Source organism: Hyaena hyaena, unplaced genomic scaffold (genome assembly GCF_003009895.1).
Source record: "Hyaena hyaena isolate Hyena2069 unplaced genomic scaffold, ASM300989v1 scaffold_101, whole genome shotgun sequence".
NCBI lineage: Eukaryota > Metazoa > Chordata > Mammalia > Carnivora > Hyaenidae > Hyaena > Hyaena hyaena.
This window is the reverse complement of record NW_024080733.1, coordinates 1,153,032-1,169,237: the sequence shown is the minus strand read 5'-3', so window position 1 is coordinate 1,169,237 and position 16,206 is coordinate 1,153,032. Positions and strand designations below refer to the sequence as shown.

The 16,206-nt window shown below is 53.5% G+C and overlaps 1 protein-coding gene across 1 annotated transcript in view; it reads right to left on the bottom strand.

The window, feature by feature from the left end:
- Positions 1-6,700, bottom strand: part of DDC (dopa decarboxylase) — a 62,966-nt gene extending 56,266 nt beyond the window's left edge. Inside the window, exons 1-3 of the mRNA XM_039235662.1 lie at positions 6,500-6,700; positions 3,427-3,540; positions 880-999 (exon numbers count right to left, since the gene is read on the bottom strand). Coding sequence (XP_039091593.1) covers positions 880-999; positions 3,427-3,540; positions 6,500-6,700 — 435 coding nt within the window. The remainder of the gene's footprint in view (positions 1-879; positions 1,000-3,426; positions 3,541-6,499) is intronic.
- Positions 6,701-16,206: the final 9,506 nt, after the last annotated feature.

The window sequence follows — 16,206 nt, the reverse complement described above, 5'->3', positions numbered from 1 at the left end:
GAATAGCAGACCCCTTAACTGACTCTCAATTCAATAGCGGTCTCCCAATTTTATGACCGGGCACTTGACCAGAGAAAAACCATGTCAGGGAGGGTGGTGGCTTCCACAGAGTCTGTCGTCCAGGCTAGGAAATAAAAAAGCCCAAAGCCCATGTCCTTCGATGGCATCAGTCTTGAGGCTCCTGGGGGGACAGACCTATGACTGTCACTTGTACCTGTCATGTCCGTGATGCACGCCCCGGGACATTGTCGCTGTCAGTAGTATTTGTCCGATGAGGAGAATGAATTACAGGGTGCAGAGAAAAGGCAGCATCAGGCAACTTTGGCTCTCGATGCAACGCTTTCTAGAAGCCTTGGAAGGATGTGGTCGCGGCTACACTCAATGCCCAGAGGACAGCGCTCAGAGGCAGTGGAGGTCAGCGCTCTAGAGCAGAGAGATGTGGGCTCAGACCCCAGCTCCCGTACTTAGCTGCAGGGGCTGGCGGGCAAGTCACCTGCGGGTCTGTGCCTCAGTCCCCTTGCCTGTAAAACGGTGTTAAAACAGCCCCTGATTCCATCTTTTGTTGGATCAGATGAGCGGCTGCCTGCAGAGTCTCAGGCCTGGTGGCAGGCACCAGGAGTGCCGCACAGGCATCCGCTCGTGCTCCGTGGCCAACACTTTTCCATCCGCCGAGCCCAGGGAGGGAGGGGCAGACAACACTGGGGCCCACGTCCAGACCCAGAGGGGCTCCTAAGTGCCCAGCTATGCTGGTTCTCCGGGAGACGTCCGAGGACGCACAGCAAGTTCAAGCGCCTCTCCTGTGCCCCTGCAGCTGCGGCCCTGGTGTGTGGAGCCCAAGCCCCCCGGCACATGGGCACCCCTCCCCGCCCCCCACCTTACCTGGATCACTCCTCCCCCTTCCCCCGCCTCTCCGGCCAGAAATGCCTCCGGTAGCTTCAGCATCTTCCCCAGCCAGTCCATCATCACCGTCTCCAGCTCTGTGCACGCTGGACTCGCAGCCTAGCGGGGCGGGAGGAAGGGAATCAGCCACCTGGCAGCTTCTAGATGCTGCCGGCTTCACAAGAGGCTTAAGCATTTCCAAAAGGCCTGTCCCTGGGTGAGATCAATGAACCGGCGCGCTCTCCCTGCCGGCGGTTCTGGGGAGAAGCGGCAGCAGAGGTGGGCCCCCCGGGTGCACACGGCTGCAGGAGCCCTCAGGCTGGCGGCTCTGAAGCACGACCGACGGCCACCCAGGGCATGTGCGGAGCTGCGAGCTCAGCACGCATGACATCCCATTCTCTCTCGCCCTGGAAGGATGGAGGTGGCCACACTCCCCAGATCCCAGAGGAGCCCCAGGAGGGCCAAGGGTTTGCATGGGCCTCTCGGTGACCTCACCATCCTCCACCCACAGACTTGGGTCCCCGGGGACGTCACCCCCTCTCGCCCATCCTTCTCTGCCACAAATCTCTAGAGGCTGGTGTCCGAGCAAGAGGCCCGGTCTTGCAGAATTTCTGGAGCAGGAGAAGGGTTTAGTCTGCCTGTCCCGAGGACGCCTGGGGGGCTCCATCGGTTAAGCATCGACTTCAGCTTAGGTCATGATCTCACGGTTCATGGGTTCGAGCCCCACATTGGGCTCTGTGCTGACTCGGAGCCTGGAGCCTGCTTCGGATTCTGTGTCTCCCTCTCTATCTGCCCCTCCCCTGCTCATGTGTTCTCTCTCTTTCTCTCAAAAAAAAATAAACATTTAAAACAAGTCCAGTCCCAGACGGTATTCAAAAGACTGGGATGAGCTTCAAACATGCGCTCTTTGCCCAGGACTCCTGGGAGAATGGCCAGAAGGAAGGCGCAGCCGTAATCCCCCTGCTGCCCTGTGCTGCATTCCACCAGCCCCTTGCTCATCCCCAGTGAGTTATCTGTGTATTTATAGAAGGATCTAGAAAGACCCACTGGTGGACCGTCCTCCACAGTCATGGGTGAGTGCAGTGAGACTGGACAGAGTTGGGGAGGTGGGATCTAAGTGGCCTGAGGCCTCTGGGAGCCCCCGGGCAAGTTGCTGAGCTTGCCTCTTAGGGCTCGAGATCCTGGACGGTCCTCTGTCATTGCACAGGGGACAGGGCAGGTTGGCCGTGGTCTCCACCCGAGGATGTATGGAGCGCCCCTCACCAGGTGGGTCCCATTGGGGTGCTCAAGGCCACGTGCACACCGTGATGCATGGCTGGTGACAGCCAGCTGGTCGGCCCTGTGGGAGGGTCCTACCTCATCCCAGCTAAGCCAAGCTCAAGGCTTGGGAACCTGCACTCACTGTTAGGAACCCATGTCTCGGCCAGTACAGGTGAGGGACAGGGAGGCAGTCCTCCGAGCTTCCAGAGAAATCACAGTGTCCTCAGAAAGGGCACACGCAGCGGACTAGGTGCCGAGTCACCCTGAAGGGACACGGTGGCTCTGGACGGGCAGAGCGAAATGAAATCTGCGGTAGCATCTAAAGAGAGAAAGCGTCCTTCAGACGGGGGTATGCTCGCGGAGATACAGGGAGGGCACCGAGGCCACCCTGTCAGTGCCCGTGCTGCTGTCACAGGGCAGAGGAAGGCCTTTGGGCACCTGGTGGAGGGATGGTCCAGAGAGGACTCCCCCACAATCCTTCCTGGGTGGCTGACTTCCTCTCCCAGCAACTCTGGGCAGACAGACAAACGCCCCTGTGGCAGAGTGGGGAGCAGGCAGGTGCTGGGTCCTGCAGCTTGGCCCTGCTCATTCATAAACTAACACCCCCTTCCCATTCTCAAGGCCAAGTTTGGCATGAGTCAGCGCCCATGGGACACTCAACTGCAAGGCACGAGCCAGGTGGCCCTCCGGACCCAGAAGGTTAAGGGCAGACCCTGGCGTTGGAAGATGGGTGTGAGCAGCCCTGGCGTCCCTGATGCAGTCAGCACGTGGCTCTACCTGAGTCTTTCGGGCAGCACTAGGGGGGTGGGGGGGAGCAGGGAACCACAAGCAAGAGCCAGCCCTGCCCGCCCCTCTGGCGTTCTGTCCCCAGATACGGTGGCCTCCTCGGAGGCCGGGGCTGGCCCCGTTTCCAGAGCTGCCTGCCCTGCGGCACTGCCCACTTGTCATGGGCGAGGGAGGATGGAGTGGGACCCCAGCAGGTGCAGAGCACATAGAAAAGCTCCGGAATGTCTGGTAGGAATGCAGGTTCCCAGGCTCAGGCTGCAGAAACTCCAGGGCCTGGGCTGTGGTTTTAATTCACACCAAGTCCCTCCGAAAGAAAGCGCGGCTGGGCGCAACTGGCATTTGGTGGCTGGCACCTTTCCCGGAGAGGCGGCTCTGTCTCCCTGTGTTCCAAATCCCCTGAGGAGTCACTCTCTCCAGGGCCAGATCCTTCTCTCCACCCCCCACAGGTGGCCTGTCCCCACGGCAGCCCCCCCCCCACTGCCAGGAGCCCCCCAAGCTCACCCAGGAGAAGCCGATGCAGCCGATGGCCCCGCACAGCATGTCTGCGAGCATGGCCGGGTACGAGCTGGCCGTGGGGAAGTAGGCGAAGAAATAGGGGCTGTGCCAGTGCGTCACCTGCGTGGAGACAGAGCCCAGCCCCGCGTGAGGAGGACCCAGGCCCTCATTTCTTTTTTTTTTTTTTTAATTTTTTTTTAATTTTTTTATTTTTTTTTAATTTTTTTTTTAGCGTTTTTTTTATTTATTTCTAGGAGAGAGAGAGAGAGACAGCGTGAGCAGGGGAGGGTCAGAGAGAGAGGGAGTCACAGACTGAAACAGGCTCCAGGCTCTGAGCCAGCAGTCAGCACAGAGCCCGATGCGGGGCTCGAACCCACGAACCGCGAGATCATGACCTAAGCGAAAGTCGGACGCTTAACCGACTAAGCCACCCAGGTGCCCCATCCAGGCCCTCATTTCAAGGACTCTTCAGTTGGTCTTCCCACCACCTCCTCCATCTCCTAAGCAAGCCGCCCCCTCCAGCGACCATCGCTCCATCACCCTCTGCGTCCCTTGTCTCTTCTGTCTCAGCCTTGCTGGGGGGCCCTGGGGGGGCAGGGTGCCAGGAGGAGGGGAGCAGATGTGCAAGGGCACGTCCCATCTGGGGGCTGGGGCTCAGCAAACCCACTGGGAGTGGGGAGGCTCTAGGGGTGGGAGGGCAGGACTGGCTGGGAATGTCCCAGAGTTTGGGAAAACGATGGGGGAGGGGCTGCTGTTGCTTCTTTCATTTGTTCTTGCTGCTGACATGCCTGTCATGTGAGAACAGAACAAAGCCTTCGAGACTCTCTGTTCCCCTAGGGATTGTCACAGAGTCCCTGCTGAGGGTTGTCACCCCTTAATCAGTGTCCAGGAGACATGACCCAGCTCCCCCGTCACCCCCTCGTGTCGCCCCCAACCTCGGTACCGCCCCATCCAGCCCAGGGATGTTGAAAGCACCCAGGACTGCAAATCTGGCAGCCACTCAGATTTGCTGAGTTGCCCCAGGCCACTGACTGCACCTCTCAGAGTCCCCAGCACCCCCTCAGGTGAAACAAAAGTAGTACTGAGGTGTTCCCACATCTACCCTTCTCGTGGCCCACCTCCGAACCCCCACGGGTCACGTTCATGGTCTGAGGCAAAATGCAAACCCATGTTTCTTTAATAAACAAGTTGCTAACTGTCCATAGGGCCCCCCGTGGCACAAGAGACCCCCCTGATTGTGAAGGTAGCTGACCGGGAACTCTCAGAGAGCTGGGAGCGGTCGGCAGGAATTGCACAGAGTCCTGGGGCCACCCCCACGTCTGCAGGCGAAGCACCCAGAAGCATCTTAGAAGGATGAGGAGGCTGCATGCATGCTCCTGGAGCAGCAGGGGTGGAGGGATGGACGTGTGAGGCAGGAATCTGGGGAGAACGAGGCCATTCAGCCCAGGGTGGGGGCGGGGGTGGCCGGGGCTCTCAGCAGAGCCACAGAGAGACCAGCCTGGGGACTGTGAAAGAGGGGCGATGGTCTGGAGTGAGTGAGGAGCTGAGCATAGCCCCAGCCCGGGGGGCTCAGGCAATGGAGGCCGCTGGTAGAGCTGAGACGGGCCCAGCATCCAGGCCCTACGATCATTTTAGGGGCCCAGAAAACATTTTCTGTTTCTTTGAAGGATCAGAAGAAAGAAGGAAATGCTCAGGTCCAGGAAAGAAATTCATCTAATGCTAACATATTCACTTTTATGTCAACGCCTTCGCAAAGGACCAATGTCCCTGGAGGCCCCTCCCTGGGACCCCTCCCTGCCTGTCGCACCTGGCAGAGGACAGGAATGTGTTTGTTTTTACTCTCAGCTCATGGATGGGTGTTCCTGCCCTGGCTCTGCAGCCCTGCAGATGGAGCCCCCTGGGAGCTCACCTGCCTTTCCTGCAACCACGCAGAGCCACTGGGAGGCCTGGAGTCCTACGCAGGGACCAGAACCCTGACCTTCCCAACGCGGCTCTGCACACTGACTGCCCCCTTCGCGCCGAAAACGTCACGTTCCATGGCCTCTCACGTTCCCCGTTACGGATGGCACAGCTGAGCTCCCCAGATCCCGGTGTTAAAGCTCTAATGCAAACTGTGATGATCTTAGGAATGGGGCCTCTAGTGGGCAATTAGGGTTCTGTTGGATCATGAGGTGGGGCCTTGGCGAGGAGGGAAGGCCATGTGAGAGCATGGCCGGAAGGCGGCCATCCAGCAGCCAGACGGAGCATCCTCTCCAAGAATCAAATCGGGTGGCCCTGGCCTCCGAAGCAAATGTCTGTTGTCTGAGCCGCTCAGCCCTGGGCTGCCTGCGTGTTTGCAGGAGCGGGTGAGGCCACCCTCTCTGCCTGACATTTAGCCACACCTGCCCTGGCTCAGTGTATTTGCACAACCTCAGGGCGAGAACTGGGATCCTGCGCTTCCCTCCACGCGCAAATGTCAAGGCAAACCCCTGGGAGAATGGAAAGTGAGCCGCACATCTGAGAGAGGCGCTCTGGTCCTGAGGAGCAGCCCTACCCCGGGTCGGTGGCCCCAGGGACTCACTAGGACAGAGGTCGGCTTCCTTGGTCGGCATCTGCACAGAAGCAGATGTGTCCCCGAGCTTGAGTGAAATAAATATGTGCCTTCTGTTAAACACAAGGATACGAGGAATGTGCTGTAATTTGAGCAGTGAGCTTCCTTGAAACCAGCCACCTGGGGATTGCGTCCTCCAAAAGTCATAGGAGGACTCACACGCCTATACCAGGGGCTCAGGGTGGGACCTGACCTCGGGATTAGGGGGGAAAGAATACTCACTGTCCTTGGAGCCCACACAATCTGGGTGACGGTTCTGGTTCTGCTGCTTACCAGCTGTGTGACCTCAGGCTGACCACCTAACCTCTCTGGGCATCGGAGAGGTTACCTCTTGTAGTTACCTCAGCTACAAAATAGAAATGATAAGTCTCTCTCCAGCAAGGTGGCTGTGAGGACCCGATAGGAGAGCACGTGTGACCTGCCCAATGCCCAGTGGCTGCTACCCGTGACGCTGGCCCTTCCGTTTTCCAGCATTGGGGGCAGACTTACCCCTGGCATGATTATCTTCTCAACATCATTGATGATATCCTCAAATGTGTCTGGCTCCTCAGGGGCAGAAGTGGGGACCAGCGCCCGAAGATAGCCCGGCTGCACGTCGGGGTACACCTGGCGCCCCTCAATGCCTTCCAAGTAGTCCGCCACAAAGTCCACCATCTCCTTCCCTCTCCTCCGGAATTCACGTGAGTTCATGGTGGCTCAGCTCCGCCAGGGGTAGGACCTTCACAGAGAGAGAAAATAAATCAGTTAGCCAACAGGACGAATAAATCAGTGAGCACGCTGACCGCTGGGGCTGCCTGGGCAGCGACAGAAATACCCAGGTCCCAGGTCCGAAGCACCTCCCCCTGTGTCTACATGGGCGGACACACCGCTGGATTTGGACACTGCACCAAAATGCTGATTCTACCATTCACCAGCGACTCTCAACTTTTCACCGTCTGCATCAATGAAAGGGGCTGGATGGACACACTTTGGTCTCAATCAATCCCAACCTTAATGGCAAATAGCGACCGAGTCTTGCCTTGATGCTTGCCAGCCACTGGACAGAGGCAAGCGAGCATAACCTCGTGAGCCTCTCTGCGCACGCAAGAGACGAACATGGCAATGCCGATCGCTCAGGAAGGTGTGGAGGTATGCCTGTGGCACACGTCAGGCCCTCAGCCCAGAGCCCCGGATGCGCGATTTCCCATCAGCTAGTGTCTGCTTTCTTGCGATGCCCCCTCCCCAGCTGCGATCGCACCCCTGTATCCAACCTGCTTCTCACACACGGTGCTGTTCTTCCTCGTGACATCAGTAAGACACGGGCAACTCTGGTGACTCTGGTAGTAAGGTTCCGCAAAGTCTCCGGGGACAGTGAATTCAGAAACACTGGACCGATCTCCAGGGGCAACATAGGGTGAGGATCCTGGGTCTCTGGTCACATTTATGTCAACCAATCGATACATCATGTTTTATAATTATGTTATATATATAATATCTATCTATATCTACATCTATATAGATGAGAGAGAGAGTGAGCAGGGGAGAGGGGCAGAGGGAGAGAGAGAATCTTAAGCAGGCTCCTCTTGCCTCTTTCCCACAACCCTGGGATCATGACCTGAGCAGAAACCAAGAGTCAGACGCTCAACAAACCAAGCCACCCAGGCGCCCCTTTATGTATTTCTGAAAGACACTTTATTTGATATCGATTGACTCATTAAGTTTGGACTCATGGCCAACTGCACTGCAACTCACACCTGAATGAAGCTTCCCTAACACAGGTGGTTCCTCCCTAAGGCACACGGTGCGTTGCACAGGGAGGACCCCTATGCTGACCTCCAGCACTGTGTCTCTGAGCTATCGTAAATAGCGAAACTACCAAGAATAACACAACAGTGCTAATAACACAAAAGGTGTCATACAACACAGACCACCGGTTGACACAGCAAGGCAGAGGGCTGTCTTCACCTCAGCGGGAAACGACCACACTGAGCACCTCAAATGTGTGATGGTGCTACATGCATGCATGTTGGGAGTGGTCAAGAAAGTGCCAGGAGCATTGATTTGGGGACAAGAAATGGGTTTTAGGAAGGAGGTGAATTTGTACATGTGACATCTGTGAACAATAAGAACTGGCGTAGTTTCAAAACAGGAAACTGGGACAACACAGAGAAAACGGTTTGCCCAGAATCCCACCGCTCAGGATTCAGAAGCATGTCCTTCCAGAACATTCCCTGTATTTGCAAGAGACCACTGTGTGCTGAGCAAGGGGTGCATTTCTGAATCCCGCTCCTCATTGAAAACTTTATAATTCATGAGTGACTTTCCTAGGGGAGTAAGTGCTGGGTGGGGGGTGATTGTAGACCCTCTGTACACAGGCAGCACAGGTTGTGAACTTGGGGTCACCATTCCAATACTTCATCCATTGTTGCCTGTTGTCCATGCTGGGATTTTGTGCATTTTTTTTCTTTTTGACAATTTGTATGACGTGAAAGGTGTTAAAGACAAATGATTCCCTGGACACTTGTTAAATGCAAGATTTTGTTCAAGACTGTTGCAACAGGGGAGGGAGACAGAGCTCAGCTCTTAAGAGACCAGGGCACGTGGGGATCCACGGCCAACAGCGAGGGAGGAAGTAGATGGAACGTCACTCAGAGCACATTGGCTAGGTGTCCAGGGTTGGGGAAGAAGATATGAAGGGCAGAGCCTTCCTTCACGAGCTGGCCAGCAGCACTCTTTGCTAAACTTGGTTTGCAGTAACATTTACTAAAACGAAGAGCGTTTACCTTGTAAGTTCTTTAGAACAAAGTCTTATAGAGATGCATATTTTTGGCATTTTAAAATTACACAGCTGGGGGCGCCTGGGTGGCTGAGTCAGCTGAGCGTTCAACTCTTGACTTCAGCTCAGGTCATGATCTCATGGTTTGTGGGTTCGAGCCCCATGTTGGGCTCTGCGCTGACCATGTGGAGCCTACTTGGGATTCTCTCTCTCTATGCCTCACCTGCTCGCTCGCTCTCTCTCAAAATAAATAAATAAACATTTAAAGAAAAGAAATATTTAAGATTCCATGGCCAGATCTCTCCCCAGAACGTTGTCTCCCCAAAGTGCTCCCCCAGGACAAGAGTGTGCACTTTGCGAGCAATCCTTTTAAGCTGTACCAGCCTCCCAGGTATTGATGGGTCCGTTTTATTCAGATTAATGGGGCTCAACAGGTGTTGCTTGCCTCTTTGCCATGAGGCTTCCTTTTATGAATTGCTTGTCCACTGCCTTAATTTCACTGTTTTTTTTTAATTTCTTTTTTACGTTTATTTATTTTTGAGAGGCAGAGCATGAGTGAGGAAGGGGCAGAAACAGAGGGAGACCCAGAATCAAAGCAGGCTCCAGGCTCTGAGCTATCAGGACAGAGCCCGACATGGGGCTCAAACTCACAAACTGGGAGCCGAAGTCAGACATAACCGACTGAGCCATCCTGGCACCCCTGCATTAATTTCACTGTAGAAGCTCTACTATAATTGGTTTGCCCTTATGTCTGTGACACATTTTGCAGTTGTCTGACCTCATTTTGCTGATAATTTTCTTCTGATCTATAACAATTTCACTTTTTATGTAATCAAATCCCAATATCTTTGCCTTCGTGATTCGTACGGTGTGAATGACTATTCAAAACGCCTTGCGAAGTAAATGTTTGGGCCCCTTGTATTTGCCCTTCTGGGGGAAGGCACGTGCACGAGCTGAAGACTCAGCACAAGGACCTCAGCAGGATGAAGAAAGACGCTTCGGTTCTCGGACACTTGGCTGCTCCTTTCTAGTGGGAACGAAATAGCACAGACAGACGGCCAGCATGAAATATTTCAGGAAAAACAGACAGACACACAGAGACTCGCCCTCAAAAGAAACCATCCCCGTCAAATGGTAGGATGAGACCCAGTCATTATTTTCCAGTGGTTCTGCCATTTATCTGCCAATGATGTCCCACTGAGATCTCTCCAGAAGGCTCTTAGTGCAAAGCCACAGAGAATCTTGTGCTCATTTTGAAGTTGTTTGATATTTCATGCCCCCAGGCTGGGCAGATATTGGCTGGAAGATGTAGACAATGACCAAGGTTGTGTCTGATCCCTTTCCAGGCCCTTTGAAGCTCTTCCACGGACATAATCCGATCAGGGGGCTGGCCAGCTGCCTCCATCCAAGCTGGGTGCACAGAAGCCTGGCTTGTCCCTGAATTTCTTGCTCCCCAGCCCCTCAGTCAGTGCCCGGCTCCCCGGCCCCACGCGCTCAGGAAGGTATGAACCCCCCTGCACCCCCTCGTACCTCCTGTCTGAGCCAGGAGTTACTTGGTTTTGTGATGTCTTGTTCCCCTGACATCCGCTGCTAACTGGGGCTTCTCCACCCACACTCCTCAACTGCTGATTTTGTGCATTCTCAGAACCAATCACTGACTCAGGGCCAGTGTCCTGGCTTCAAGTGCTTGCTGAGTGAGGGATGAATGAATGAATAAATGAATGGATGAATGGAAATCTTCTGGGCCTCTAAACACTTTGTTTGTGAAATATGCTATATGGTGCCCTACTGTCTACCTTTCAGACAGCCATAACCATGAGCTCATAACCATATATTTGCCACAAGAGACAATTGCCCAGGAACAACGGGCCCCTCCCCCATGGAACAGTGACCCACCCTCACCTGTGTCCCTAATGTCCAGGTCATGCCTAGCCTCTGGCCCTCTGGCCTCAGTAATGATTCTGTTTCCCCACTCTAGGCCCTGAATTTCCACCTTGGACTTGAGCGTCCCTCTCCTCTGGTCCCAGTGTCCCCCGCAGACCCCAGATTAACCAGAACCCAAGCCAGGCCCTACGTGGTGTCTCACAGTTATGGGGTAGGGTGGCTGAGTGCCCGTGGGACCACAGTAATGACGCACTTGAACTTGAGCATCCGTGGGACCGCAGTGATGATGCATTTGAACTGACAGGACCAACCAAGTCCACAGCTTGGGTGTGGAGGGGCGTCCATCCCTCTGGGAGGGCTGGGGACCGGCCATGACAAGGCACTCTGTATCTGTCCGTGGTCCTGCCTGCTGGTGTTCCCAAGCTGTGGTCTTGTTCAAACCCTGGGGTGCTGGAAAGTCAACCTTTCCTGGCCTTCTCTTCTAACATGATAAAATGAAAAGTGTTTACATTTTTTACACTATTCTAGGAAAAATAAACCATAATTAAGATTGAAAACAAACACACCCTTCTCCCTCCGGGTCTGTGAGGTCTGGTCTCTTTCCCTCAAGCACATCAGTATAATCGGGGCACAAAAGTAATTGCGCAGATTTTTCCAAGTCACCTGGTTCCTTGAGGAACATTTTCTCTGTGGGCACAAGAGTGTGAATAAAGCCAACACGAGAAACGCTTCTACCCAAGAGCATGAGGAAGCTTCTAGCAATGAGAGCCTTCCAACAATAAGGGCGACTAGCTCTCTGAAAAGAGACCCCCTATGTGCTTCTGTAACTCTTAGGGCTCTAGTTAACAAGTCACGTGGGAGCTTTACGTCATTTAAGTTAGCGTCTTCTCCAGTGGCACCTGGGTGGCTCAGTGACCTCAGCTCAGGTCCTGATCTCGCTGTTCCTGGGTTCAAGCCCCGTGTCAAGCTCTGCGCCAACAGCTCAGAGCCTAGAGCCCACTTTGGATTCTGTGTGTGTGTGTCTCTCTCTCTGCCCCCTCCCCCATTCTCTCTCCCCCTCTCTTTCAGCCCAGCGCAAAGGAGCCTGGTGAAGATGCCCACTTCTGAGCGCCCCTGGGAGCTTAAATGGATGATGAGTTACATGCCCCATATGGAGCTGGCATTCAGGTAAAACTTTTTATTAAAAAATAGGAGTTTTGGGGGGGCTCACCTGGTTGGCTCAGTCGGTTAAGCATCCAACTCTTGATTTGGGCTCAGGTCATGATCTCATGGTTGGTGAGTTCTAGCTGTGCTGACAGCTCAGAGCCTGCTTGCGATTCTCTCCTCCTCTCTCTCTGTCCCTTCTCACTCCCCTACTCAAGAGTAAATAAATAAACCTTAAAAAATAGGGGAAATGGTGTGGGAAGGGGGGTAGGTGGGCAGAGGGGATATATGGGAATTCTCTACACATCCTGCTCAACTTTCCTGTAAACCTGAAACTGCTCTAAAAATAGTCTATTTTTTTAAGTAACAATAAATGGATTGACGAAGCAAAAGTGCTTCATTTTGTGGGTTAGGAGAACCAGCAGCAACATTCCTTTCTCTCCTTTGATGAAACATTATTTCACTTTTTCCTTCCCTCCACAGCTCTCAAGCTCATCTGTTCGCAAAATGGAAACCCCACTGTTTTACAGCTGTGGCTTCTCTTCTATCCCTGGGCCTCTGATCGTGCTCACAAAGCCGTCAGATTCCATAGTGAGATGCAGGCACGGGACCGGGCAGGGCACTGGGCACTCAGACCACCTTTCCCATCACCACTCCCCTTGGATCCCATGATCTGGAGCCACTGCCCTGCCTGCTTAATGCCACACTCTTCCAGAAGGCCGTCTTCACAAGTCAGTCTTGCAAGCAGACATTATGTCTCCTCGAAAAGTTACTGGGAGAGAAACTTCATAGACTCCCAAGCAGTGGAGGAGAAGCAACCTCAGTGGAAGGTGCTCCAGGGAGGCGGGACACACACAGGAGAGAATGCGGTCTGTGAACACAGTCTCCTGGGTTTGCGCCTGATCTGCAGGTGGCTTCTTAACTGGGTGACTTCTGGTTATGAAGGAAGGCAGGTTAACTTCCTGGAGCCTCCGTGCCACCCCGCAACCCAGACTGGAGGGACAAGAAGAGCAGGCGATGCTCCCCGAGCCAGGATCCACACCATCTGTGCCAAGTGACAGTAGGGTCAGGCTTATGCCTGTCCTCCAACTTCCTGCCAGCAAAACCCATGAGGATTCCGGGTCCTGTGGGTGGAGGGCAGGAATACAGATCCAAGATGGGCTTTCTCACCCATTGGAAGCTCTGTTATGCCTGAGTGATGGCCACCCTTCACACCAAAGCACCCTTCTTCTTGGTTCTGGTAAGTAAGTCCAGTACTGCCTATTACATGCATACTGCTATCTTCCACTGTCTTCCACGCATGCAGAGGAACTCTCACTGGTTTGTTTTTAACACTGATTTATTTTTGAGAGAGAGAGAGAAAGACATAGTGTGAGCGGGGGAGGGGCAGAGAGGGAGACACAGAATCCGAAGCAGGCTCCAGGCTCTGAGCTGTCAGCACAGAGCCTGATGCAGGGCTCGAACCCACGAACCGTGAGATCATGACCTGAGCCAAAGTCAGACGCTTAATGCACTGAGCCCCCCAGGCACCCGGGATTCTCACTGGTTTAGAGAATGGTCAGCATCTATATTCGCTCACAGGTAGCAAGAACCATGGGAAACTCTTAGTGTCTATGCTCTTCTCAATCTTGGTAATCACCTTGTTCGGACCATGACCATCCCCGGGACATGTGGCAAAGCCTTGGCTAGGGGTTACCCAAGGCTAACCAAGCCAAGCCTTGGTTAGGCTTGGCTAACCAAGAGGCTAGGGACACAGCTGGACCTTGCACCCTGACCTGGTCCGTGATGAATGTAGTAGACTTGGACACAGGCTTGCCATGTCCCCAACAGCCCTGGCCTGAGTAAGGCTTGACAAACCCTGAAAAATGTAGGACAAAAATTCAGGAAATCAGTCTCCTCTTCCTGAGCTCTCGGTGAAGATTTCCCAAAGGCCCCCCAGAGACCATAGGGATCAAGGCAGTATTCACGGGGCCTCTCCTGCTCAGCTGGTGGTCATGACAAAAGGGAACGCAACACGCTTGCCATGGCTCTCTGCTGGAGGCTGATCCCCCACCCCCATGCCCACATCTTCAGTCTGTAGGATGGCCTTTATGCTGAGAATTCTAATTAGGATGCCTCATCATTAATCTCGCCAGGGCCTGAGCTGACGGGCAGGGGGCTTTCTACCAGGTCAGTGCCGGACACACAGGAAGCCTTTTCCTCCTATCTGGCCAGTGTGGTCGGCATTACAGAGTTCCCCTCCTACCGTGTACAGAACCAGGTTCTTCCATTTACAATTCCTCGGGGCTCTGCTCTCCCCCCGCCCCCGCCAGCAGCTGTGGGGAGTGGAAAGAACATGCATCTGGGATCAGAGTGGACGGGCTTGAGCCCTGGTTCTGCCATGAAGAGGCCACTGACACCGAGTGCCTGGGCTCTCTGCACCTGCTTCCTCCACCGTCAACCGGGCGGCGCGTGGCTGCAGGCAGACTCTAAGGCCGTCTGCGTCTGACATCTGTTGCTACTGATGTTAGGAAATCATCGCGTTAGAAAGGAATCCTGACCCATCCGGATCATCGGCCGGGGACAGAACCCCGGCGTCTCATGGGAGACACAGAAGGAATCCCCCGCCCGGGGCAGATCCAGCTTCAGGGACGGCCTCGTTGCCTGGATGGGAAGGAGGAGGGAACTTGAAGCGGCCTGTCGTCGGTCATGAGGAAGAGAGCCCCGTCCAAGCGTCTTCCTCCCTGACAGTTCTGTACGGACAGCGGCCTTGTGCCACGGTTTCACTTTTGTTCCCTTGGGCAAATACCGCTATTTCCACTCACATCCCTGCAAACTTATGATGATGCAATAAAAACCTGACAGAGGAATTTAATACCCTAAGCAATTTCAGAAGAAAAATACGTTGGCCACAAACTCATTGATATTATTACAATGTCCTGATCACAGATAATTCGTATAGTTGTCATCAAGGTACCCATATTATTTGGTAATAATAATAATTCCAAAAAAAAAGTACGCACTTTACCATTATTAACACCTGCCGGGTGGAGCTCACAGGGTCCCTGGACACAGTCTCACCTCCCCCCTGTGGCCTGCCCCTTATCTGCCGTGGTGGCGGCATTGCCATGAGAAGTGGCATGTCCCTTTCTTTTCCTATTGAAGTTGTCCCCCAGAGATGTCAATTCCCGAGCAGAATTAGGAGGTGTAAGGTGTTCAGTTCTTTGGCACATTGTCAATTTCTTTCTGGAAGACCTGGGATGACACAGAAAGGTCACCCACCCACCTGCCATCGGGCTTGGCAAGCAGGGACACCCTGTCTCCCCTAGCTTTTCTAATTTGTTCACATGTTTGTTTCTGTGTCCAATTTTTTTAAAATTTAAATCCAAGTTAGTTAATATGTAGTGTAATAATGATTTCAAGAGTAGAACCCAGTGATTCATTACTCACATAGAACACCCAGTGCCCATCCCCCACCTCCCCTCCAGCAGCCCTCAGTCTGTTCTTTTTAGGAGCCTCTTATGATTTGCCTCCTTCTGTCTTTTTAATCTTATTTTTCCGTCCCTTCCCCTATGTTCATCTGTTTGCTTCTTAAATTCCACATCTGAGTAAAATCATATGATATCTGTCTTTCTCTGGCTGACTTATTTCACTTAGTATAATACGCTCTGTCTTTCCTATTCTAAAAGGTTTACGCAAGAAAGAGCCAGTAATTCAGATTTTAACGACCTCCCCTCATTTTCCATTTTATTTCAGCGCAATTCCAGAAGAAACTTTTCTTTAACAGAAAGCACCCACCCTCCCCGTTTCAAGTTCTCCCCCTCTCTCTTCTCACTCCCTTGCAGCCACATTAACAGCTCACAAAAGGCCACAACCATCTGCCCTTCTATAGACCTGCGACTGTTAAGTGACATTCTGGCCGCTTGCTTCTTTTCATTACAGTGGTCACATCCTGTGGCCATGGCACGTATTGATTTATCATCTCTTTCAAATATAGGACACCTGCTATTCTGAGTCGATTAGGCATGTTTTGGCACACTGGGAAGGCTCCATATATATATATTTTTTTCCACAAATCAGTTCAGTGGTAAATACTGAGTCCCCAGTTCACTGTGAACTTCCTGTTATCCTGGGTGGTGGCCGCTGGCCTCTCCCGGGTGTTGCTAAGAAACCCGTGTTTGACGTTCTCCCCCAGTCAAAGCCCAGAAGGCGTTGGCTCTCAGTTGCCACATCCTAGTGTCCAAGAAACCAGGTGAATCACTATTGCCTGAGTTCTTCTAAATTTGTCGTGTGCCTTATGTCATTTAGTAGTGTCAGCAGCCCCACCCATGATCGTTATTACTGCCGTGCGGCCAAGGCCCCGGTCATGGCCAATAGCCAGCAACGGAGGAATGGGAGCAGCGGGCGCTGGCGTCTCTGATCTAAAGCCTCCTCC